This window comes from Podarcis gaigeae (genome assembly GCF_964106915.1).
Source record: "Podarcis gaigeae genome assembly, chromosome: 1".
In the NCBI taxonomy this organism is placed as follows: Eukaryota; Metazoa; Chordata; class Lepidosauria; order Squamata; family Lacertidae; genus Podarcis; species Podarcis gaigeae.
In genome coordinates, this window is record NC_139678.1 from 40,710,311 (window position 1) to 40,738,077 (window position 27,767).

At 40.4% G+C, this 27,767-nt stretch overlaps 1 protein-coding gene and 1 long non-coding RNA gene across 4 annotated transcripts; one reads left to right on the plus strand and one right to left on the minus strand.

Moving 5' to 3' along the window:
• On the plus strand, positions 1-26,505 carry SCG5 (secretogranin V). Of its 2 annotated transcripts, none has more exons than XM_083745623.1 (6): positions 1-346; positions 4,033-4,272; positions 13,478-13,627; positions 16,430-16,542; positions 23,952-24,005; positions 25,859-26,505. In XM_083745623.1, the coding sequence occupies exons 2-6, from the start codon at positions 4,059-4,061 to the stop codon at positions 25,961-25,963; spliced, it is 636 nt and encodes a 211-aa protein (XP_083601749.1). In that variant the 5' UTR covers positions 1-346; positions 4,033-4,058; the 3' UTR covers positions 25,964-26,505. The 2 variants fall into 2 exon arrangements, with proteins under 2 accessions (XP_083601749.1, XP_083601750.1); XM_083745624.1 differs by lacking the exon at positions 1-346 and adding an exon at positions 606-802.
• Positions 16,462-25,849, minus strand: LOC310847768. 2 transcript variants are annotated; one of them, XR_014566012.1, is made up of 3 exons: positions 25,130-25,849; positions 18,243-18,310; positions 16,462-16,570 (listed from the first exon to the last, which is right to left on the minus strand). It is a non-coding gene; the product is annotated as an uncharacterized lncRNA (long non-coding RNA). The 2 variants fall into 2 exon arrangements; XR_014566013.1 differs by having other exon boundaries at positions 16,552-16,768; positions 16,810-18,310.
• Positions 26,506-27,767: the final 1,262 nt, after the last annotated feature.

The window sequence follows — 27,767 nt, forward strand, 5'->3', positions numbered from 1 at the left end:
CTCTCCCAGCCTTGAGCGTCAGGCGCCTTATCTGCAGCGTGTGTAAATGGGAGGACAAAAAAAAAAAAAGCCCATCTGCCGGGGCTCGCGTCTCCCTCAGGGAATCCTGGCAACCGTTCCTGCTGCTGCACCTGCGAGGGGAGAAGAGAAGGATGCGGCGGCGGAGGACAGAGCCTCCTCCCCCCCCCCCATTGAATGATTCATAGTTCATCGCGCTGTGCGTCTACGCGGGCAGCCTCGCTCTGCGCCTGGCCGAGCAGGTGACGCTCGAAGCAGCCGGCGAGCCGCAGAAGCAAGAGAGGGAGAGAGAGGCGCGCGGCCCTCGGGCTTCTCCTGGTCCAAAGTGGTGAGTGCGTCGCCTCCTTCCCTTGGGAAACGGAATGGCGGCGGAGGGGGACCGGGAATACCCAGGAGCGCTGAGCAGCGGCGAGGCGGGAGAACTGAGGCTGCATGGGGCACAGGCTCGAGGGGGGTGGGAGGGAGGTTCCCCCGCTTCCTTTCTCCCCAAGGAGCGGAGACGTCTTTGCTGAGGTGGTGGGGGGCAAGAATGGGAAGCGTTGCTCTCGGGTGGGGTCTCGGGCTTCCTACTCCTCCGTCTAAAATAGGGAGAATTTAGGTCGCAAAGGGTGCGGCCCCGCCTGCCCTTGTTTTTTGGTAACGGGGGAGAGAATAACGAAAAGAGGAAAAATTCGTCTCGAAATCCCTTAACTAGGGTATTTAAAAAAACGCTTGGGGGTGGGCATACAAAACGAATAGCCTTTAAAAGGCATTCGTGGGCCACTCCTCTTGTTTTCCCGCTTAGGTAGGCCTCCCGTGTTGGAATAATAATAATAATAATAATAATAATAATAATAATAATAATAATAATAATGCCACATGTGCTGCGTCGGGTATGAAATAAGCTTTCCCAGCATGCACCGTGAACGTGAAGAAATGAACTAAAGGCTTCAATTTTATGTCCACTTGGGAGTGTAAGGCTACAAAATCCTCTTGTGTTCCCATTTATCTGGGAGTGAACCCCCCATTGAGTTTGATGGGGTTTATTTCTGAGTAGACAGGTGCCGCAAGTTTCATTAAACTGAGGAAACAAAACATGCCTAGGATGTGCCTGGGATATTTTACAAAGGTAAACAAGATGGTAAGGTGATGTGATTTGGTGTGTTCTGTCTGTTTAATCTCTTCTGCCTTTTGGAGAATCCTGTCCAGTGGCATAGCATGGGGGGTGCAGGGGGGCCAGCCGCACCGGGCACAACATCTGGGGGTTAGGGTTAGGGGGCGCAAATCCACGGCTTAGGGGGTGCAAATTACTTGCCTTGCCCCGGGTGCTGACAACCCACGCTACGCCACTGATCCTGTCTAATTGTAATAAACAGAGGATGAATGGGGAGAGGGGAACATGTGGGGAACATGTTACATGTAGGAGCATGATAGGTTACAAGTTTCTTGAGTAAAATAAACAATGCATCAGTTACAGAAAATGTTCTGATTTCTAAATCAAGGCTGGCAGCCCATGGCCATTTTGCCTTTTCCAATTAAAAATCCTTGACTAGGCAGTGCAGCACGGCATTGTACAATTTAATTGTAAAGGAACTGAAGCTTGATTTTAAATCTAATCTAAACGATTCTGGACCCAAGTTGAAGTAATAACAAAAAGATAGAAAGATAAATACAGCTTGAAACATACAGCTTGAAAAATCATTTTAATACTCAACATTTGTGCAGTAAGTTATTTGCATTATTTAGTCGCAGTTGTTCAATTGGCAGTGCAGAGTTGAATATAAAGGCTCTGGAGCTAAATTCCAGTTTATTTACTGCAGAATTACTAATACCACTATTATTACTATTATTTATTAAATTTTCTATACCACCCTTTATCCAAGGATCAGAGGTTGGTTTACAATATGAAAACACAAAAATATATAACATACTAACAAAGAAAAACAATACCGCCATTTTAAAAGGCCATAGATTGTTTAATTAGCTAAAGGGCTGGGAGAAGAATAATGGTTTTGCCTGGTGTCTAAAGATATGTAACAAAGCCACCAGGTGGGCCTCCTTGGGGAGCTGCTACAGAAAAGGTCCATTCTTATGTTGCTGTCCTCTGGACCTCTCATGGAGGAAGCACACAAAGAAGGGCCTCCAAAGATGTTCACAGGGTCTGGTTTGGTCTGTATTAAGAGAGGCAGTCCTTGAGGTATTGTGGTCTGGAGCCATTTAAGGCTTTATAGGTCAAATCCAGCACTTTAAATTGGGCCCAGAAACTAATTGGCAGCCAGTGCAGTCAGGTCAGGATTGGTAAGCAACCTGACTTGAATTCTGTAGCAGCTGAAGTTTCCAAACTTCAGCCCCGTGTATAATTATTGGCTATTTGCAGATTAGTTGCGCTGCAGAAGGCGTGCTGGGGAGACCACACATTACAAGTAACGCAAAAGTAACTTTTGCTAAGTGTTAATAACAAAAACGAAAGCTCCTTTTACAATATATCAATAAGCATAACCCATCCACCAGGGTACTGAGAGAGCTACATGCTGCTCTTTATATACCATACCCAACAGCTTAATTAACATAACTTAACAGCACCTGGTATACTGCTTTACAGCTGTAAAACTAGGTCACATTATTTGCTCTGGCCTTTAAAGAAGTACACATCTTGTGGAACAATAATGAACCTTCAAATTTAAAGAGACCATTCAAGAATAATGTGTTGTAGTTATCTAAACTAGAGGTTATTCAAAGCATAGGCAGCAGACGTTAGGCTATCCCTGCCCAGATTAGGGGCGCAGCAAGGCCTCCAGCTGAAGCTAATGGAAGGCATTCCACACCACCGAGGCCATTTGAGCCTCAAGAGACAGCAATGGATCGAGAAATACCCCCAAGCTGCATACCTACTCCTTCAGAGGGAGAGTAGTCCCATCAAGAGCAGGCAACCTTCCATCCATCCAGTTTAGGGAACTGCCTACTAACAGTGCATTGTAGTCAAAGTGATGCCATCCAGATATTGTGGACTACAACTCCCATCATCCATGACCATTGGCCATGCTGACCGAGGCTAATGGGAACTGCAGCCGACAGGATTCTGAGGGTGGGGTACCACATTGGCTACCTTGGGTGGTTTATAGAGTTCAAGCTTGGGTGTCTCTTCTTAGTTTTGCTTTTGCTTTTTTTTTTAAAAGTCTCTTGTGGTCCACTCACAGTTAGGTTGCCCCCTTTCCCTAGCTAGAGGGGAGGGAATCAGAGTGGATCATCTTCTCCAACCATCTCCTTACCTTCTTGTTTTTAATAATAATTTTTATTAGTTTTCAATTATAATCCAATAATAGCTTCATTATAACAATACAAATTTATAATATAATTATTAATATCAATCGTTCGAATACCAAATTATATAATTTAGATAAAGTGGGCCCCCAGCTTGATTATTTGCTTTATTTCTGCATTCCAAAATCTTACTAATTTATATTACATTCCAGTCATAATAATTATCTCCTTACCTTCTTGGTTATGACCTACATTTTTCCTAACAAAGGATATCTCTGTCCATGGCCTATGAAAGAACATTTACAGTCATTTTGGCCTCATCTACCCTGCTCAAACCCCTGATCTCACAGTACTATATACATGTAATCTACCTTTGTATAAAAGGTCCCACCACTGGTTTGTGGAACCTTGCCTTTGGGAAACTAGTATATTTATTTGCTAACAGAAGCTGACCAGTTCCTTTTTAAAAGAAAAAGAAAAAGGAGGTGTGTTATTTTATAATTATATAATAATAATAATTTATTATTTATACCCCGCCCATCTGGCTGAGTTTCCCCAGCCACTCTGGGTGGCTCCCAATCAAATGTTAAAAACAGTACAGCATTAAATATTAAAACTTCCCTGAACAGGGCTGCCTTCAGATGTCTTTTAAAGATAGGATAGCTGTTTATTTCCTTCACATCTGAAGGGAGGGTGTTCCACAGGGTGGGCGCCACCACCGAGAAGGCCCTCTGTCTTATTTTATATTTTCATTCATTTATTTCTTTGGCACAGGTTGCAAAATACAGATTGACGGCATCATGGCTACTACTGTGCTTTGCAGCATGATACTTCTGCTGACCTTTAGGCTGGCTTTGACTTTTAGTCACAATCCCAGGAGCCCAGACAGAGTTTCTGAAGCTGATATCCAAAGACTTCTACATGGGGTAATGGAGCAGCTGGGCATTGCTAGACCCAGAGTCGAATACCCAGCACACCAAGCAATGAATCTTGTAGGTCCACAGAATATTGAAGGTGAATATTTATCATTCTGAATTATTATTGCTGTTAACTTTTATAATCATTCAGTTTTTAAACCAATACTTAACTGTCATTCTGAATGTGTTTCCTTAACTCTGGATTCATATCAAATTAAAAAAAACCTATCACTGAAAATAAGGTTAGTTACAGGTTAGTGTTAGATTGTTTATTTAATTTGTGAAGCAAGTGTTGCTGATTAATGGTAGAGTCCTAAGCACATTCATTAGAGAATGAGTTCCCCTGAACTCTGGGACGTGCTTCTGAGTAACGATGCTTAGGAACACTCTGAAAAATTGTTTTCTCTCTCTAGTTGAGGCTATGGGCCAATTCAAGCACTGCTTCCATCTTGTGGAGGCAGCTGGAAATTCTTCTTTGCAGTAACAGCTCCACGTGGCTGTCATAACAGGTTAAAGCTGCTAAAGACATGGATTGTCAATTGTGTGGAGAGTCTCCTTGCCAGCATGCCCCTTATATTTTGCCAGGCATTTGGCTTGTTTCACTTCTTCTGTTGTCGTGTATATTTCTTTTGCTTCTTTTACTTCTGTTAGTAGCAGTATTTTATGGCTGTGCATGTATTATATATAATCATTTTGGTGCCTGGAAAAAAAACATTTTTGTTTAGGCAAGCTTACTCAGAGATGTGGAATGTTGATATGCATTTTAACTTGTTTTTGGATCATTGTTGATTTTAATTATTTTTTTGGTAGTTTAAATAGCTGTTTTTAACTGCTTTTTTGATAATTTTGTTGTTTTATTCTTTTTGTAAACCCCTTTGAGAGTTTTTTCCCTAACAATCAAGCATATATAAATTCTATTGAATGAATAAATAAATGGTTGCAAGCCACTTTGGAGATTTGTTGCTGAAAGGCAAAGTAGACATTTTAAAAAAGTAAGCAAAATTCCTGATAGCTACTGGCATAGAAGTTCTCCATGCCATTGGAGTCCTCCATGGGATGCATTGTTTGTGACTACCATATTGAGCTGTTGCTATGTTGGAAGCATTTTCTGCAGCTTCTATGTGAGCTTTAACAATTGAATCCCATTCTCCTTAAGGAAGAAAGCCCAACAGCTTGTATTCTTCTACACCAGGGGTGGGGAACCTGTGGTCCTCCATATGTTGTTGTACTACAAGTCATCCCTATTGACCTTCTGGCTGGGGCTGATGGGAGTTGGAGTTCCCCACCCTTATTCTACACCAATAGAAGTTAGTGAAATAGAATAAAGCATTGAAATGTTACGGATCATGACATTATATCGCCAGTATATGACATCTGTGTCAAATGCATAAGCACCAGCACAAATGTTGACCATTGTGGTTCCAGAACACCTGATGTGCTCCAGTTTTAAACTGTGAGCAGCATAAAACACACTGCAGTGCTTTAATTTTTTACCCCCTAACAATTCCTCAAATTGTTTGCAGGTTTCTCTTCAGATGCAAATAGCAGTTTGACAGGTGGAGGGTGATTTTAGTCAGGGGCATAGCAGAAGTGGGAAAGGGTTTAACGCCTTCTCCATGCACAGTTGCTATTTGCATTCACACCATGTCCCATCAAGTTTGGCTTGGTGAGTAGCTCTGAAGTGCAGCTTTTGAAAATTTGGCTCTTCAGCCAAAAAAGCCTCTCACAGCAGCTGACAAGTCATAAAAAAGAAACAAAAAAAGACTGTCCCTGTCCTCAGACTCTTGGTCCACCGATCCCACTGGGACATCTTTGCAGCAGCTCTCCAATGTGTCTCCATGCCCTGCCACCTGATATGCTTTTAACTGGGCTTTTCAAATATTGAACCTGGGACTTACACATGCAGAGCATAATAGCTGCTATAAATTCATCTGTATACATGTGCTCTGTTAATGGCCCTCCCTCTTTCACAGAATAATAATAATAATAATAATAATAATAATAATAATAATAATAATAATTCTTATACCCCACCCATCTGACTGGATTGCCCCAACCTTTCTGGGTGGATTCCGATATAATAAATACATGGCAAAACATCCGACATTAAAACAACCTGATACAGGGCTGCCTTCTGATGTCTTTAGAAAGCAGTCGTTTATCTGTTTGACATCTGATGGGAAGGTGCCACTACAGAGAAGGCCCTCTTCCTGGTTCCCTGTAGCTTCACTTCTCACAGTGAGGGAACTGCCAGATGGCCCTCGGAACTGGCCCTCAGTGCCATGGAGGTGGAGACGTTCCTTCAGTTATGCAGGCCTCTTCAACTGTCAAAGGGGGGGGGGAGCTCAAAACTTTCCTGACCTTTGCAGTTCTTTCTATTGTGATTTCATCAGCATATAAAATGCCGCTTCTTAGCCACATCACAGCATAAAAGAAAGATCATTTTAGAACATTTTAAACATTTACTTAAGGTAATGTACAACTGCTGTACAACTCTGCCTTTCTAGTTATCACTGAGACTCTGAAATATGTCTAAATGTGTTCATGAGACTTGCATTGTTGATTATGCAGTCAGGGACCGTGTTGTTATTAAAATAGGTTTCAGTGGGCTACCTTGATAAATGCTTTGCTGTTCCTTGCTTAGACATTAGGTGGCTGTTGAGTGCTGGATGTAAGTTCTAGGAATCCAGTTAAGACTGTATTTATACAGTTTAGTCAGAGGATGGTGCACTGTATGTTAACAGCTAAGCAGCAGCCAAATGCATTTTGGAAGTGTGTAATGGAATAATGTCCAAGATGTTAGTGTTACAAATCAAAGCTTTATCTTAACAACAATTTATTTGCTGGTGACTGGGTTTCCTTTGAAGACCTGCTATAATTCCTTATAAGAACAATAAAATAATTAAGTATAGCAGTAACTGCAGCCTTCCTGAATTTTCTACTCATATTGCTGTGCAGTCTTGCTTGGTGTAATTTAACCATCTACAGAAGGATTATTTAAAGAGCAGGGAGTGGGGGAGTATGAAAGCATGTATTCAGAAGAGCAATTCTTTTTTAATAGACTATCATAAACCAGAATTTGGAGACAAAAGATTTAATCTGTCCTGAGTTCATCCTTATCAAGTATTTCATGGTGGGTGGAGCCTTACGTTCCTCAGAGGGCTAAGTGAGTCGGTGACGAGGGGGGATTTAGAGATATCTTACAATCTGTATTCCAAGGACCATGAGCAAGGAATGCCAAATTGAACTGTCTCATTATGGCAGTGCACCATAGGCTTTCTTTCACATGACAGTTTGTCGGCGCTGAGCAGTTGTGTAGCCTTTCCTCAGAAAGTGCCAATCAGACTTGCCACTTTTACCTAATCTATTTATTTAGTACATTTCTATCCCACTTTTGAGGGCATATTACCCTTGCAAGGCAGCTTACAGGAAAATAAAATAAAACTACTAGCACTTAAGTAACACAGAGTCCAGAGAGAAAAGTATTGATAACACTTTACTGAGGAAATTATGGTGTTGGGGGGGGGGGGACACTTGAGAAAGGAACAGAGAGGTTTTGTCTTCCTTAGTTCAGGCTTTGTACGTAGCAGGGAGACATTTCATCAAACCTAGAGAGGAAAGTTCTTGCAGAACAACACAGCCAATCAGAGCACATGCTGCCTCAGTGAACATTATGCTGGGTTGCTCCGTAAGACCTCCACCCATCAACTCTCTTGGCTAGTTGACTTCAGTATTAAATGAATGATCTCTGCTGCTGCACTGCCAACAAAAAACATCCAAGAATTAACAACAACACTAGAAGAACTTAAAATTTCCCAGCACAGCTAATAAATAAAGAATAGACCTAAATAAAAATATAAAGTTCAAAACTGAAAGCATGCAGTATTTATTTCCACCCCACCCTGCCAGCACATGCAGGGACATGGGGTAGAGCATGTGACACCCCCCTCCCCGCCACTGTGCTGGAATTACCTGCTCAGGAATAACATGGACATGACTTATGAGGCTGGAGAATATTGAGTAAACTAAGATCAGTATGAGTATTGCCTCCACAGGTGACTATTGTGTGTATTATGTGATAAATTTGCACTGTTGTCCAGGCAACAGTCTCATCAAGAGGGCGGCCTTGAAGCTATCATCGTCATTGAGAGGGTGGTCTATTAACTTTCATGGTTGACAAGGCAGCATGTTTATACTGCATTATTTTGATTTTTGAGCTGTGCTTCTAGTAAGCCTAACATCGAAAGAACAATGCTAGAATTAATGGCGTGTTTGAATTACTGTCTGCAATATAGCAGTCAGTACTTTGTTTCTGCCACCCTGGTCCTTTGCTAGGTAAACACTTTATGAAGGTTTACAAAATCACCCAAAAGTGCAAAAATAAGGCACTAAAATCATGGGATTAAACAAAGGAACTAGGCTAGGGAGAAATTTTGAACTGAAGGAAACAATAATGTGTATTGGCATAAAAATTGCTTTGTATGTAGTCCAGGGGAATTTTGGCAAGCACTTGACATTTTAACTATGTACACACAATAAATAATAGACTATATCTGGAGGCTCTGAGATGCTTTTTTTCATAGTGGGCAAAACTCTGGTGCAAGAGGTCTGTACAATGTACGGAAGTTGACTTGATGGTGTTTGAAGGATGTTCTGCAAGTAAATGGTAAACAAGAATATCTAAAAACTTGGAGGGATGTAATACAAAACAATTAAATCTCCATCTTTGGGGTTTCAAAGCATCTAACATTCATTTGAAAAGCCTGTGTTCTTGTGCATTGTAGAGATGCTGCAGATGCCAAAAACTCTTGTTAGCACAATGACCAAAAGGATATAATACTGGGAATCATTTCCCGTAGACTCGCTGCTCCACTCCATAACATATCTACACTAAAAACTTGTATTGGTGAGGTTGCCATGTACACATCACTAGAACAAGAAAAGAGGAGACAAAGTTGCACACAAACACAGGATGCATATTTAGAAATAATTTCAGGAATTTAGTTACAATTTTACAGAAGGGAAGCCAATTAATTTCCCACCGAAACAACTACAGTACAAATAAAAAATAGTAATTAGAAATAAATAAGATGTGCAAAAGAAGCTCAAGGCAGCTAGCAACCTTAATATACTTTATGGAAGTGCTAAAGCACAATAATATACCATGAACACAAAACTGAAAATATATGGAAAATACAAAACAACTGCACTCTATTGACCACTAAAGAAATTAAATCCAATTCTTTTGGGGTATGGTGATTTTTTACTATGAGGCAAGGTGGCGGTCTTGTTCTTGTTTATTAACCTTAATTAATTGGCAAGCCAGCAGCTCACAGCTGCTATTCACAGCAGATTGAATCCTCAAATGCCCCCGTTTCCTTTTTCAGTGAGACCGGCCTACGGGGGCAGCCATTTCTTCCTCAATACGATATCCCTGAAAAAGGATATTGTGCCATTTCCAAAGAGCACTTGATGCTTCGATTCATTATGCGCTGCAGCTGCAAGCTATTGGCTTGCCAGTTAATTAAGTTTTTTTTTAAAAAAAAAGGTTAGAGAGAAAAAGAGGAACACCAACCACAGGCCACCTTGCAATTCTGGACTAAGAGTGAAAGAGGACAGGTTTGGTATGAAAGAGGACACTTGGCAAAGCTATGTACTAGATTTACTGTACCAGTTTTAATGGTCATGGGTTTTCCCGAAGAATACAGTGGTACCTCAGGTTAAGTACTTAATTCGTTCCGGAGGTCCGTTCTTAACCTGAAACTGTTCTTTACCTGAAGCACCACTTTAGCTAATGGGACCTCCCGCTGCCACTGCGCCGCCAGAGCACGATTTCTGTTCTCATCCTGAAGCAAAGTTCTTAACCTGAAGAATTATTTCTGGGTTAGCGGTGTCTGTAACCTGAAGCGTATGTAACTTGAGGTACCCCTGTATTGGGAGTTGTGTGAGGAACGTTCTGAGGTTTTCTCTTAGAGATCCCTAGCCTTCCTTCACCAAAGAAGTGGAGTTTCCTGTGAGAAGAAATGACTGTTAAACAGTTCTATGTCTGTGGTACAGAGAGGCCTTTACAGTTTGAGTCACAGAACAGGAAGGAAGCTTTAATTTATTATTATTATTATTATTATTATTATTATTATTAGGTTTTATAAACAAGAATAATGTTATACAAATAAGTATACCAAGTTTTCTCATGTCATTTGTATATCACAAAAACAGCATAATAAATGTGGAAAAATATCTACAACATGTGTTTCATTATTAGTGGTCAATGTATGAGTTTATGAATTGATTTAAACAGTTAGGAGGAGGAGGAGGAGGAGGAGGAGGGAAGGGGGGAGTGGTGAGTGGGGTGGGGTGGTTATGCTTCTGTTATTCCACTGAGTGTGTGTGAGGGGTTGTGTCAGCGTTACTTGTGTGGGTTCTCTTACTATTCACTTGTTGTGTTTCCTTGGTGGTGAGAGAGGTTGGGTGTGTCTTTGGTTGTCTTTGGTTGTCTTTACTTTTTAGCTATAAAGGGAGCTTTGGTAATTTTGACAGAATTTGAACAAATCAGAAACAGATAAGCAAATGAGGAATACATGGTTTCCCACTCTCACACTGAAGTGAAAAGAAGACTCAGGGGCGGGTACTAACTTGTTGGAGAACACTTTAACTTCTTAACAAGCCTGTTTTGAAAGCTCATCCCCTCCAGATTAAGAATTTGCAAGGTAGCAAGTGATGTGATGCAGAAGGAGTATGGTCTAAGAAGAAATCTGAATTGTGTGCTCCAGTGTACCCTCTTTGGCAGTTAATGCTGGATTGTCCATTCCAGAATAAATAATCTGCTGTTGCTCTTTGATCCATTAAACTACTGGTGTGCCAGTAGTGGCTGCTTCTCATTATCCCATCAAAGACAAAAAGACATGAATTACTTCAACCTGCCCACCTCCACTATTTTTAGATGAATAGATGTGTTCTTTTCACGAAATCTATATTGACGTGGGAGAGAGAGAGAGAGATGCAACGAGTAGGAATTTTGGATAATTGAACATAACAGAAAAAAACTGCCGTGCTGGACTAAATTAGGATCTGCGCGGTATACCGCTGCTTTCAACAGTGATCAGTCAGATGCTTCTTTGATTTCAATGTCAGCACATGGACTAAAGTTATTTGTCCCCAGCACCAGGGACTCTGAGGTGTGTGCTGACTGTGAGCTCTTTACCTCAAGAAAAAGGTAAGCCGACCACAGGCTATATGAGACACCCAACAAATTAATTCAGCTTGTGGCTTTTTGTGGACTGCCATTCATCGTTCATCACCTAAGCTAAGAGGCAAGTCAAACAAACACGACAAAATAAATCTGAGGCGTTCTTGAACCTGCTGTGCTTAGTGTGTAAATTTTTATTAAAATAAAACTAGACCTAAAGTTAATTTTCAAAACATTTCTATTGTTTTCTGTTAACCAATTCCAAATAGTCACTATTCTCCAATTAAAATTTGGATGGCTATGCAGAAGGGAAGTGCAGAATCCTGAATTCCAAATTTTGATTTTAAGGATACTAATATTGCTTTGCACATTTTTTGTATGGAATTTCTTAGCCAGTTGCCTATACTTATTCACACCCTTCATTAACTAGTTCACATGTGAAAGACATAAAAGATGCACAGAAACAATGTTTTGCGTATGATTAGCATTTTCCTCAAAACATCTGGACTCTTTTCCTATGGTTACTTAGATAATTTCTAAACCAAATATATAATTTCTACAAAGCTACACATTGTATAGCATTTTAAATGATATGCTTAACTTTGTCTTCTTGCATTATGCTGTTGTCCCGCAGCACTTGATTGCAGCTTTGCAGAGTCATTTACATGAAGATTTATAGCATGACAAAGTGTTGTCCATGTTCCAAGGGAAAATCTTCATTCTTGCATGTTCTTAATCATCTCTTTACTATTTTGAAAAAAGCAGTTTTTACTCGTGGAGATATAAATCCTTATTTATGATCCTGTTTGTTACATGATTAATAAATAAATAAAACAGCCAAGACTTCCTGCCAAGTCACTGACAGCCTGCAACTTGTCATTATGGTTCATTGTAATCCCCCCCCCCCATTTGTACATTGCTTGATTGTAATAAAACCTCAGTATACAAAAAGAATAGAGCAATAAAATTATCAGTAAAGAACAGTTAAAACATAGTATTTAAAATCTTCAAAAATATTTAAAAGCAACAATAAGCTAGAACCAGATTAAAACATATCACAGCCTCTGCTTGTCAGGGTAGGCTTGCCTGAACAATAATGGTTTTAGCAGGCTATTCCCATTATAGTTCACTCCATGGCGGCTGAAGTGCATTCATGGGAAAACTGTTCCCATCCTACCTGCTTTCTGCATAGTATAATAGCTTCAAGTAAGGCCCTGCTTCAGATCTAAAGTGGTGGTGGAGAGATGGTTGGCCTAGTATGATTAATCTACATCAGGCATGGCCAAACTTGGCCCCCCAGCTGTTTTGGGACTACAACTCCTATCATCCCTAGCTAACAGGACCAGTGGTCAGGGATGATGGGAATTGTAGTCCCAAAACAGCTGTGGCCATGCTTGATCTACCCTGTCCTCCTAGAGCAGTATTATTGGCTAGCTTATGACATCCCCAAAATGCTACGTCGTGATGGTGAAGAAATTGTGAGTCACTAATGTCACATCCACACCACCCATTTAAAGTACATAGCTTTCCCCAATGAATTCTGGGAACTGTAGCTTATCTCTCACAGGCCTACAATACCCACCACCCTTAACAAACTACAGTTCCCAGGATTCTTTGGGGGAAGCCATGTGCTTTAAATGTATGGTTGGATTTGACCTAAGCCTGACTGGGATTGGGTGTGATCCTAAAACAGATGGAAAAATGCTGGCTGTGGATCTTGACTAGGATGAATGAACACTTTCTCCATCTTCAGGAAGCCTCCTTAGGCCAATGACTGAGAGTTCAGATGCCCATATTTTAAGAGTTCTGCTTTCCCTTTTCCGAGTTTGCTACCCTTGGGGTCTTTCTTCCTGAATCCATGCAGTATTTGAGGCTAGTGTTAATGTACATCCTCAAGTGCACATCCAGTTTCAAATACAGATGTTGTCCGAGAAGAAATGGATGTGGAAAGTTATTGAAAGGGAACAGAGGGAGGCTTCATGTTCTGTCATATAGATCATTAATATTGATGTTAGAGAAATAAACCAGGGTCTTGACTTTGGTTTCTTAGTAAATCTAATGTAGTAAAATCATCATGTTATCAAAAAGATGGTGTGTATGGTTCTGTCTTTATTAGGTGGTGCTCATGAAGGACTTCAGCACCTTGGTCCTTATGGAAATATACCAAATATTGTAGCTGAGTTGACAGGTGACAACATACCTAAAGATTTCAGTGAAGATCAGGGATACCCAGATCCTCCAAATCCTTGCCCAATTGGAAAGACAGGTAAGTTGCATGGACTTACTACAGAGTTTTGTGTTAAATTCTGCAAGAGATGTGAGAGGCATTGCAGCCAGCAAAAACACTCAAAGGAGGATGTGAAGCAGGGCCACTAGGAATGTGACTTGGGGAGAATCCTAAGGGTTAGACAGAGAGATGTGGAGGGCCGCATTCAGCCCCTGAGCTGATATTCCCCATTGTAATATTTTACATTAATCCACATTTTCTACTAAGAGTGAATTATGCACATAATTGTGGGATTTAAATTCTTTTTCATTTACACAACTGGCTCTGCTTCCAAGGTGCAGGTTTTCAAAATATTGGCCATTTTTGCCAACAGGGAGGCAACAGGTAGGATAGACCAGGGGCAGGCAACCTAAGGCCCGGGGGCCGGATGCAGCCCAATCGCCTTCTCAGTGCGGCCTGCAGACGTACCAGGAATCAGTGTGTTTTTACATGAGTAGAATGTGTCCTTTTCTTTAAAATGCATCTCTGGGTTATTTGTGGCCCCTGTCTGATGTTTTTACATGAGTAGAATGAATGTGTCCTTTTATTTAAAATGCATCTTTGGATTATTTGTGGGGCATAGGAATTTGTTCATTTCCCCCCACAAAATATAGTCTGGCGCCCCACATGGGCTGAGGGATGGCGGACCGGCCCACGGCTGAAAAATGTTGCTGACCCCTGGGATAGACAACTGGGGACTAATCACCAATGGGAACAGGGACCAGAAGGGGTGGGGGAAGTGAAAAGGAATCATGCAGGTGATTGACGCCTTGACCATGATCTGCTTTTGCATAACTGGCCAGTGTTTTCTTCAGATACTGATGACAGTGTTCACCACACAGAAAGGTGGAAAGTCCATGAGATTATATATTCCATTGTACCTACCCCATAATGTAAATATGTCATACAGGATTTTGGGTTATTCACATAATCATTTTCCAGGATGCTTTAAAAAAATCCTAAGCACACTTACCAGAAAGGTGCCTAAAGTAAGGAATGCTTAAGATTAGGGCAGTGACCCTTCCACAAAATAGTGTCCATTGTTCATTATAACAAAGCTGCCTGATCCTATGTAGGCTTATTCAGTTCTGAGATAAGCATCCAAAGGGTTGTGGTCCAGTAGCACAATCCTGTGCATGTCTACTCAAAAGTACATCTCACTGAGTTCCATGTGACTTATTTCTAGGTATTGTGTGTATAGAATGGTAGCCTTGGTCTCCTTCCCCTTTCTGAGTCTAAGGCAGAGCTAGGAGAACAACATTATTGACATTTTCAGTGAATACTTCCAGGTGACTTAAGTACTTATGTGGGATGAAACACATTCAGAAACCTCTTGTGGCAAGCTTGAGAATAGAGAACTATTGTGTAATTTCTTTTTCCAGAAATAACATCTCAATTCTTATTTTTCTGTTTATCTCTCTAGATTTTTCCTTTCTTCTCCTTTTTTCCTATCTTGTTTAGCCCAATAGACTCTGTTAGTGGTTAAAATGTCAAGATTGAAATAATAACTTCCGTAGTATGTCTATCAAAAATAGATTTCTGGCCTCCCCGCCCTTAATTTTAAAACTATAGCCAAAATGTTGTTGGTTTGACTAAGATGCATCCAGATATGAAAATGGATAGCATTCCTTGGAAACTCTTGCTGTCATTGTAAAACTGTTCTTTTGGACACTTTCTGGCTAGTGAATCATATGTTACTTGCATTTAAGCAAAGCGGTTTTCAGAGATTTAAATATAAACTCCAGTCTGTGCCCAAGTAAAGATTGTAAAAAACATATTACATGTTAAACTTATTAGAGAATTTCCTCAGTGAGGTTTGTGGACTGGCATATTGAAAGATGGGCCTCTCTTAGTGGTTTCCACAGTAAGATGTTCTGTCCAAATTTAAACATCTTGGCACCTAAACCTTTCACTATTAGGGCCCCTACTGCTCTGCTGTGGCCTCATCCCTTTCCTGAAGTAGTAAACATAAGAGATGGTAAATTATGGCTTGCTTCCATTTCCAGGACTGGCCAGTTGCCTTTTTTGTTCTGTAGGGTTACTCTGAAATGACACCTGCAAGCTCCTTTAGTAGTACTCTTTGGTGTAGCTCATCAGGCCCTGGATATTTGAATTCATTTAAAGTGGCTAGGTTTTCCCTTACCACCACTCTTCTTATCTTGGGTTGCAGCTTCCTCCTTGCATCATTTATTCTGTTATCACCAGATTGGGGACTTACTGAGCAGGCTAAGCATCTTTCTGCTAATAAATGCCCTGGAAGAAGCTCATCTTCCAACAGATACACTATTTGGCCTCCCCCCTGCCCACAATTCTTATACAGTGGTACCTCTGGTTACGTACTTAATTCGTTCCGGAGGTCTGTTCTTAACCTGAAACTGTTCTTAACCTGAAGCACCACTTTAACTAATGGGGCCTCCTGCTGCTGCCGCGCCGCGGCACGATTTCTGTTCTCACCCTGAAGCAAAGTTCTTAACCAGAGATACTTTTTCTGCGTTAGCGGAGTCTTCTTTTGATTTTTGGTACTGCCCTTTTTTATTTAATATTTGAACAGCAATTCGTTTGACTTACACATTAAACATATGACCCGGCAAGAAATCAGTAAAGAAATGAATTTTACTTTGTGTCTCTTCCAAGGAATGGTGGAAATGAGTGTTGCCTCCAAAGAGGAAAAGTACTGTTTCCTAATCCTCTATCCTTTTATTATAAAATTCATTGCATATGTTCATGATGTGGTTTTGCTGATATATTTTACAAGATGTCAAGCAGCTCAGGTTCCCCCCTCCCCCATTTTTTCTTCTTCAGTTGATGATGGATGCCTTGAAAACACACCAGATACAGCTCAGTTCAGCAAAGAATACCAACTTCACCAGCATCTTTTTGATCCAGAACATGACTATCCAAGCATGGGAAAATGGGTGCGTAAATCTTGTTTACTTTGGAAATCTCCAAATAATGCTGAATTAGTTAAGAAAAGGTTTCTGTAACAAACTTTATATAAGAGAACTATAGACTGTCAAACACATTGTTAAAGACCTTTAGAGCTCGATTGCAATTGTCACAAAAGGACATTAATCTACTATACCCTGTTATGTGCACTGTCTATATATTTGGTGTATCAAGAATCTAACAAAACATTTAGAACTTTAGAATAAAGTAACCTGCATTACAAGGTTGCTATAAACCTTTAGAATAAAGTAACCTGCATTACAAGGTTGCTATAAAGCTTTCAATTTAGTTCATCACAGCCTAAAAGCTGCCAATGCTCAGTTGATAAATACCGGACATTGGTTTAGCAATGCTTGTTCACAAGAAAATGATTACTCCATTACAGCTGACTCAATTTTAGATTTATAGCACTGGTCACCTTTAGGATTCCTAAACTTTTAGTCAGTCATGTGAAAATTACCACATGCTGGAAATTCTTATTACATTGTGCTTGATTACCAAAGATTGTAACATTAAACAAACCAGATGTTAATTCAAGTTCAATAGTTAATTCAACTATTTATACCTGTTCTACTTAGGGTTTTTTGGTAAGTTATTTATTTTTATACCTCTACTTTGTGTTGAAAGGTGCATTCCTAAAACATAAGCCATGATCTAGCCATATATTATCCCATTGGTTTCAGTAGGCTAGATTGACACACATGCTTAACTCACTCACTGAAATACTGGGTTAAACTTGCCTAATTTTGGCCATCTCATGCAAATAATATGTTTTTAAAATATACTACACACTTAAAATGTTTTGCAAAATACATTACCATGTCTCTTATAAAGCAATAGCTCATTATACGATGGAAGAAAGGTTGGAGATAAATATAAATAATAATGATGATGATGATAATATGATTTTGAAAACAAAATTAAGAAAATTGAGATCCAAATGAGATCCAGATAAAGCATGACAGTTTCTGCTTCATACATCCTCTAATGTAAAATATGCTTAATTCTTGTTCAGTTCCAAGAGGAGCAAGAGATGTTCAGTGTCTCATCAAAAGTCTGAACTCTCCACTAGGGGAAACTTGCACTGTATTTTCAAATTTACCATTATTGCAGGGATAATGACTTTCTTATATATCAGATTTCATAACCTTATCTGCACTCTGCTGCTTATTATATTTAAGCATTAGTTATGGTTTCAAAATATTCTCAGGCAGACAAAACAAAATATGATATTTGTTGAGCCGAGTCTGTCTTTTCTTTCGCAGTGCAACTTTTTGCCTTAATTACAGTCCAGCTTTTTTTTTTAAAAAAAAAGAAATTGTAGGAAAACATTTATAGAAGATTCAGGTAGAACAATAAGTTAAGGGAAAGTACACTTGATACCATGAGGAAATAATGTACAGTTCTGTTGTTGTTGTTTTTTTACATGTTAAATTGATTTTTTCCCCCAAGTGAGTTTGCAGAGATTAACTGTAGCCAAGAATGTCTCTTCTTGGCCAATTTCATCTCTGTTTCCTTGTCTCTTTGGCACAGCTCTGATGAAATAGTTGAGGCCAGGCAAAAAGCAATGTCTTGTGAACTTGGGTTTTAAATTAACATGAGAAATACTAAACAGATAATGTTTGGCACAAAAGACGCCAGCCCTTGGGCCAAGTAACCTTATACTTACATTGTGCCAGATCTGAAGATAGGCTGCTGTAATGCCAGAATGACCACCAGATCCAATGCATGCTTAACCTAGAAGGGGAAACACACACAAGAAGTACAGAAATGGTATAAAAACAGGAGAGGTACCACCGGCATCCCTAGAAACAAATGTCACATTGAGAGCAAAGCCAAGTGAGCTCCTGGGACTGAAACAAACACCACAAGCGATCACACACAGCCACTCTCTAACCACTCAGTCACAGCCGCAGAATGGCGTCAGATGCCTTGATCGCCCCCTCTTCCCATAGCTCCAACACCCAGTCACACAGATGCCAGGAGCCGAGGGGCTGCTAGACAAGCCATGATCCTGTCTCTCATTCTACACAATGGGGGTCTCTGTTTTGAATCCAGGGGACAACCTCACTTGGAAAGTGAAGAAGACTCATCTGCCAACCCAGACACATCTGAGCCATTCAGCAATAGCGCTGCATCAACCAAGAGTCTGCTTTGCTTGGGCCCACTACCTCCCTTGGACAGCCCCAGTGACTTAGGCTGTGTACACATTCCTGTTTACTCTGCATCCAGTGCATTCCCAATTCTGATTTGGGAAGCATCTCCTCCTCTCACACCTGACTGCTTCATTCCCACCCCACCCCCCACAGGAGCACTCATCTCCCTTTTGCCCATGAGGTAAGGTTACCAGACATCCCCGTTTCCCGGGGACAGTCCCTGGATTTACAAATCAGTCCCCTGACAAAATCCATCTATTTAGTAGGAAGTTGAAAAGTGTCCCTGGATTCATTGAAAGAAATCTGGTAACCTAAACATGAGGGGACCATAGTTAGCCACTGCCTCTTGAGCCCATCAAGCTCTCCGCACCCGGGACTAGGCTTGGGGACTGGGATCCAGATCACCGTGCTCTAGCCACAAAGAGACACACGTAACAAAATTGGAGCCTTTACTGAACAGTGTCCAGAACAAAGGAGCTCCTGAGAAATAGCAACATGTGTGGGTTTATCAGCCATTAACTCCAGTAGGGCTTCTGCACTTTGGACACACAGCAGGGTAGCAGGTAATGTGTCCCTTACAGCTTCAGCTCCATGCTAGGAAAATGCTTATGTTTTGCCTGCCTGCCTGCCATGTGGTATGAAAAAGGTACTCATTGTCTGACTTGCATTCTTCCTGTTCGTGGGTTTTGTACTGCTGGTGGTGTGCTCTTTCATGGCAACATGGATGGAACAGGTGGTGATATGTGTGGGGTTCATATATCCCACCCACGTACGCACTACTGAGCTAGGGGAACCATTGGCCTGACACAGTATAGTGGTACCTTGGTTCCCTAATGGCTTAGTTGTCAAACAAATCGGCTCCCGAATCCTGCAAACCCGGAAGTGTTCCGGTTTGCGAACGTTTTTCAGAAGCCAAACGTCTAATGCAGCTTCCGTTTGAGTGCAGGAAGCTCCTGCAGCCAATCGGAATCCGCGTCTTCCTTTTTGTTTTTTTGTTTTTATATAAATTTTTATTAAGTTTTTCTTTGACAAATAATTTTGACAACCATGTTTACCAATTTACAATTTTTGAACTTCCACCAGCACCTCCCTCAATCATCCATTTTTCATATCTTTACACATTTTCTATGTAGTATTGCCGATTTGATATTAGCCTTCCATCTCAGTTTCTTTCTTACAATATACCTTGTATTATCACAAAGCCTCTTTAAAACCCACTAGAGTTGTCTGTTCATCACATACAGATTTCAGATATTCCGTAAACTTTCCCCAGTCCTCAATGAATTTGTGATCTTTCTGATATCTAATTTTTCCAGTCATTTTATCCAATTCTGCATAATCCATAAGTTTCATTCTCCACTCAGTCAAGGTCGGTAGTTCCTCTTGTTTCCATTTTTGGGCCATTAATATTCTTGCCGCTGTGACTGCATATTGAAACAGTTTATAATCGCATCTTTTTATCTCTCTTCCTGTTATTCCTAACAAATAGGCTTCTGGTTTTTTTAACAAACGTATATTTAAACATCTTTTTCAGTTCATTATATATCATTTCCCAGAAACCCTTTACCTTCTTACATTCCCACCACATATGGAAAAATGAACCTTCTTTTTCTTTACATTTCCAACACTTGTTACATGTTTTATACATTTTTGCTAACTTTACGAGTGTAATATACCATCTGTAAACCATTTTCATAATATTCTCCTTTAACGCCGTACATGCAGTAAATTTCATATTATCATTCCATACCTTTTCCCAATCATCCAATTGTATATTATAACCAAAATCTCTGGCCCAGTGAATCATGACCGACTTTATCTCCTCATCTTTTGTTTGCCATTCCAGAAGTATTTTGTACATTTTTGACATTATCTTAACATCATTATCAATTATCTCCGTTTGAAATTTCGATTCTTTCTCTGTAAATCCCCTCTCTTTGAGGTCCATTTTGAACCTTTCATTTACCTGGAGATAATGCAACCAATCATACACATACTCTTTAACTTGTTCATATGGCTTCATTTTCCATTTCCCCCCCTCTTTCATTACTAACTCACCATAGGTTATCCAATTTCCTCTCATATTAATTTTCTTTACACTCATTATCTCTAATGGTGACAACCAGTGCGGAACTTTGGGTTCCAGTATATTTTTGTACCTATCCCATATTTCTAATATGGAGCTCCTGAAAATATGATTGTCAAAACCCTTATGAGTTTTCTTCTTCTCCAACCATAGTAAGTAATTTTATTTACGGCCATAGGCCCATACAGGTAAAAACGACACATAAATAACAACTTGTGCACGTGGGAAAAACAGCCGCTAAAACACCACTATAACAATAAAATACTCCAACCATAAGTAAGCATGCCAACCAAATCTATTGTCAAAAGGCGCATCTTCATTTTTGAATGGTTTCGGGAGTCGAACAAACTCCCAGAATGGATTAAGTTTGAGGACGAAGGTACCACTGTATAAGGTTGCTCTTTAGGTGCTGTGTTCCTGTGTCTCCAATCCCATTTCAGCCATCTCAGCTGATGAATCAGCTACTGCATCCATCACATGGTGGGCAGAATATATTGAATTCTACCAGCACTGCGGGGCTCCTGATACACCCTAGAACCCTCGGGGAGGCAGAAGCTGTCTCAGGAACAGGACGTGCCCTAAAGCATTTGTTTCTCAGAAATCAAGGTTTAATTTCAGAAGTGATGGTTTTATGAAACTGACTACATCTGTTGTTATTGTGACTGTTGGGTCAATTGCTTACATAGCAATTACTCAGTAATCTTATATATATATATATATATATGCTTTCGTAGATTTTCACGGGTACAGGAATGCAGGTTTTGGTGTCCTCGGGTGTCTTCCCGTGTAAAAGTTGGGGTGTCTAGGCGACGTTTCGACGAGGTCTCACTCGTCATCTTCAGGCTGGTGCTTTCGGCTTCTTGTTACTGGAACAGAGCGGGATCTCAATGTTTGAGTTCCTATAAATACTGTAGAGGGGGTGTGGTGTCTAGCCTCCAATGTTCTGGGCAGAGAGGAAGTTCCCAGGCTAGTGTGCCTTTTCTTCTTTTGTTCCTTAATTACTTGAGAGATACCTTGAGTGATTTCTTGAGTGATATCCTGAGTACCACTTAGGTGGGTCATTAGGTGTGGATTAGTTGCTAAAGTCTTTGTGTCTTGACCTCTTGAACTTTGTGAAGAGTTTTCCTGAGAAGATGGCTGTATTGCACTTAGTTGTGCTTTGGCTTGGCTTCGTGTATAGGGGCGAGCTGTGGTTTTGTGGCTTGTGTCAGCCAGATCTGTGTAGGGATTGCAGGGGGGTGCAGCATCCGGAGGTGCCACCATGGATTGGCTACTGGATGGTGTAGATAGAGAAACACCCTCACAACATGAACAAGCGTGACGACACATCCCGCTTGCCAGACATCTGGAAATTAGCCCTCTCCACAAAAACTGACACCAGATCCAGAGGCACACAGAACGCCAACACCAATCAACCACACCAGACCCAAACCCAGACCCTCTCCACAGATGAATTACTGACACCATCCAGTAGCCAATCCATGGTGGCACCTCCGGATGCTGCACCCCCCTGCAATCCCTACACAGATCTGGCTGACACAAGCCACAAAACCACAGCTCGCCCCTATACACGAAGCCAAGCCAAAGCACAACTAAGTGCAATACAGCCATCTTCTCAGGAAAACTCTTCACAAAGTTCAAGAGGTCAAGACACAAAGACTTTAGCAACTAATCCACACCTAATGACCCACCTAAGTGGTACTCAGGATATCACTCAAGAAATCACTCAAGGTATCTCTCAAGTAATTAAGGAACAAAAGAAGAAAAGGCACACTAGCCTGGGAACTTCCTCTCTGCCCAGAACATTGGAGGCTAGACACCACACCCCCTCTACAGTATTTATAGGAACTCAAACATTGAGATCCCGCTCTGTTCCAGTAACAAGAAGCCGAAAGCACCAGCCTGAAGATGACGAGTGAGACCTCGTCGAAACGTCGCCTAGACACCCCAACTTTTACACGGGAAGACACCCGAGGACACCAAAACCTGCATATATATATATATATAGAGAGAGAGAGAGAGAGAGAGAGAGAGAGGTTTTTTCTTAATTTCTCTTTAACATTTTTTTAGTGCAACACCACTGAATAATTCCAATTGAAACAAAAATCTGTTGAGCATGTGTCTGACATTCCAGACCTTATTTGAGCTCACTACATCTATGAAATATAGCAATATGTGCAAACACTTGTACAGGCTGTGGTCATAGTCATTGCCTTTTTAATTTTAATTTTTAAAAATAGTTTTCTGTCTGCCAAGACAGTTTTTAAAAGGTTCACTCTATTAAAAACGTTCTAGACCAAACAGGTTTTATTTTTTTGAAGGTTGTTTATTAGGATGCTACCTAAATGAAGGAAGGAATTGTGACTAGGATTTCTTTTCCCAGAGGGTGCTTAACAGTCTGCAGGGGAAGCAGTTGAGATAAGAATTCTTTAAAAGAATTAAATTGTGTCACACACAGAAGCCACCAGGAGCAAGTGCTGCATAAAAAAAAACAATACTGTTCTGCCCATAACCTGATGGCTCTGCTCTTCCTTGCAGTTTGTATACTACAGGGACTAGGAACTTGTGGCCCTGCAGATGGTGGTGACCTACAGCTGCCATCATCCCTGACAACCGGCCTTACTAGATGGGACTGTTGGGAGTTGGAGTCCAAGTTCCCCATCCCTTTTATACCAAGTAAAAGACTATTGGTGCATCTAGCGTAGTATTTCGTGCTCTGACTGATGGCAGGTTTCCAACAGAGGTCCTTCCTAACTCGTGCCTTGTCTTTTTTTATGCAGATATTGAACTTGGGATGTTGTGCATGCAAAGCATGTGGTCTACTACTCAGCGATTTTTCCACTCTCCGAGACAGTTCAGATTAAAACCATCATGCAACTTAGAATCATCATATATTCCTATTCATATAATGGTTGATGACACTAAGTGTCCCAGAAGAATAGCAAAATATTTTATTAATAGCTACAGTAATTCAAATGTTTTCTTGTGGTTTATCTTTCCAACAACATGGCATTCTCTCCTGAACTGCTTTCCAAAATATTCATATGCTAATATTTAGATGGCACAAAGTCTTGCTTGAAGAGCTACAAAATTTGATCCATACTTTTGTGTTTTTCCCCTCTTCTTCTTCTTTCAGAATAAGAATTTACTCTTTGAGAAAATGAAGGGTGGACCAAAAAGAAAGAAAAGGGTAATTTTCAGAATGCAACTTGTTTTCATTTTAGTGCCTTAGTGTAGAAAAAGGCAAAAATGCAAAGTAAAAAAAGATTGTTGAAATATGATGATTAGTACATCTATATTAAAACTTGGACTTCGTCCTTTCTTCCAGTAAATATGTGTGATAAGCAATAGAACTTTTGCAAAAAAATTCTTCAGTCTAAGCCAGCATGTCCCAATATTTTGTTAACCAAGACCCTTGATTTTGAATTAAAACTGGAAGTATACTTCACCTTGCACCTCCTCCCAGAGATGTGCTTCCAAGTGAAGAAGTGTAAGAACCACTCTCAGTTGAAAACTCCCTCTGTCTTTTTAAACATTTCAGTGTTTTGTGTGTGCTTCATATTATTATTATTAATATAAAATTTATTTCTTACCCTAGGGTCTCATGGCAGGTTACAGCAATTTAAAATACAACCTTAAAAACAGATTTTAGCAACTTACAACCACAAAAATAGGGTGGGCCCTAAAAATCTCAGGTGTCAAAGTCCAGGGTAAAGAGGTGCGCTTCAGCATTCACTGAAACTGTATGGTGAGGTTGCCAGACACACATCTGTCAAGAGGGAGTAGCACAGAGTGGCTGCAGAGATTACCCTTCCCCAGGAACCGAGGGTGGCTGAATTACCAGCAGGGCCAACTTGCTAATATCAACACCTGAGAGGGTCTGCAGGCAAGGAGACAGCCTTTCATGTACCATTTAGTGTCTTAAGCGGTAATATGAGCACCTTCAACTGGGCCCAGAAATGAACTGGCAAACAATGCAGGTGTTTTAAAATAGCAGTTATGCAAGATCTGAATAGAACTCCAGCCAGTAATCTGGCTGCTGCATTTTAGACCAGTTGAAGTTTCTGAGTCATCTTTATGGGTGGCCCCATGAAGATCTCACTGCAATAATACAATCTGGAAGTTACCAGAGCATGGAGTACAGTGGCCAAGTCACTTCTGCCCAAAAGGGGCCATCACTGGCAGACCAGCTGGGTCTGGGGGAAAACATGCCTAGCCGCCGAGGTCACTTGTTGAATCCAGGAGCACCTCCAAGCTGCAGATGTCCTCCTGCCAAGGAAGTGCAACCTTGTTCAGAACAAGCCATCTTCTCACCTTCTAGTCATGAGAACTTGGGGCACATCTCTGCCTTCAGGATTCAGCCTGTTTATTGGCCCACTCCCTGACCATCACTGCCACAGTCTAACACCTGAACTGCATCTCCCACATTCAGATGGAACAGAGTAGTGTGTCATCTGCATATTGATTATAATTTATTAATAATAATAATTAAATGTGTATACCACTTGTAATCTGAAGGTCGCAGGGTGATTCATTGTTGAACTGCTCTTGAATCAAGTTTCTACCTGATGTTCAACTGAAAGCTACCCTCCAGTCATTTAAGTCCATTAGATCTAGTTCTGCTGTCTTCTGTGTGGCAGCTTCAGTTATTTGAAGAGTGCTGTTATGTCCCTCCTGCCAACAGTCTTCTCCAGGCTAAACACGCTCAATTCCTTCAGCCAAGTGACTTGGACAAGGCCTTAGAAAAAAACCTGTGTTGTATAAAGATTTGCTCATTCTTACAAATCAGATACTTGGGAAACTAAATTATAGCACTATTGATTGAATGATGCTTTTGCTTACAGAGTGTTTAATCATACTTATTTTAGTTGACTTTATTAGGTGGGTCATCATTAACCCCATTTTACAGAATTGAGACTGAGGGAGAAAAATTCAGCTACAGTCCTAAACACACTTACTAAAGAGTAAGCCCCACTGAACACACTTAAAATCTCCCTGAATTCTTTTCCATTTCTAATTGCATTAAAAATATTTTTTTCCCAGAGTGTAAATCCATATCTTCAAGGACAAAGGCTGGACAATGTTGTGGCAAAGAAGTCTGTTCCACATTTTTCAGATGAAGAGAAAGAGACTGCAGAAAATGAATGAAGCTTTGTGGAAAGCCCTAATACGGCTTATATAATCACTGCATAATCAGTGATTCAAATCCTCATAGTGGTTGCATGTTTATTACTAATATATTTGTTGCTGAAAAGCAGCTGGATTTGTAGCATTTGTTATCCTAGATACATGAACACAGTTGTGTTTTTTGTTAAGCTACGGCATTAGGAAGCTCTTGATTTACTTTAGACCTGGAGCAAGCTTTGAAAAAAATTATCATTTTAATAACTGGCGTGAATTAAACAGCTTTATGAAGCAGCTTGTAAAGAAGAGGACCATTTCCCAAAAATTTTCCTATTATTGTACTTATGATGTGATGTTTGTTCTCTGGGAACAATTATTTCATTAAGTTTTGTTTGTAAATAACCGCCTAATTCACAATAAATGTCAGATACTTGCTGTTTGTTTTAATAAACACTGAAAGCAGTCTTCAGTATTTGCATGGATATATAAACGTGTTTCAGATGATTTTTGAGGAAATGGCTTGCCTTATTTTACTGGAAGACAAATAAACTTTGCTATGATTGGAATCTACACAGTAAAACATTTTCACTTGCTTGCTGGTGAAACTTAGGTACCACAAATGATAAGGTGAAATATTTATTTTCTTTATACAGCTGTGCATTATACAGTGTGCATTATTAACCAGGAGATGCCACAGCTAATAACAGAGCAATAGTCTGTGATCCTGATGGTTTATCCTACACTAGAGGTTCTGACTATTGCCTTTCTGCACATGCTGAATTTCAAGGGAAGCCCCATGCAGTAACATTGAGATTTGAGATGACAAATCTCAAATGGTTAACTAACGCTAGGCTTGAATCAGATATACCTACCTGCCTATCCCCAATATGATTTAATTTCTCTGCCATCATTGCAACATAAAAATGCAGGAATAATGATGTATAGGGAAGCTTTTAAAGGTTTAATGTTTTACTATGTTTTTATATATGCTGGAAGCTGCCCAGAGTGGCTGGGGCAACCCAGTAAGATGGGGGCAGGGTTTACAAATGATTTATTATTATTATTATTATTATTATTATTATTATTATTATTATTATTATCATCATCATCATCATCATCATCATTTATTAATTTACAAATTTCAAGGTTATGTGACCAAGAGAGTTCAAACCCCATCAGTCTTGACACATGCACACACTGGGGATAGCCTATGACAATTGTTTAAGCTTTCCTTCCAGTAGTTGTGCTTGAGAAGCTGACAATGGAATAAAGGAAGTCTAGGTAGAGAGAGTAAGCACTATTTCCATTTTCCCAGCTGGAAATGCAGCACTTTTAATATTTTCTCATATTTTCTGTTTGGCTGTATTCTTATGGGGGAACATTAAGCACTCAGTTCTCCAGCAACATACATGGCATACTTATTCTTTTGTGCTGGAGCATTCTGACACAAGTTGAAGGATCAGCTTGAATTCCTCCTGTGCCTTCTTCCTAATTCACCATGAGAAGGGCGCCTGTAGTAACGGTTTGTGCTTGCTTTATTTATGACAGCAACTCCCCCCACAGTGACTGTGGTTCCCCACATTAGAACTATCTGGTAGCCATGTGTTGAACACATGGGAGCATTACAAATCTTAAATGATAGTAAATGCCATGGCAGAAACCTTTGCAATTACAGCCAACAGAACTTTGAAGATCACGTACAGCTAACGCTATCTAGGGTGGTGGGTTTTGGGTTTTTTTAAGGTTTCAGGGCACAAGGAAAGGAACAGGGTGAAAGGTTCCAATCTTGAAAGGATGGGGTGACTAAAATCATTTTTCCACCGAAAAT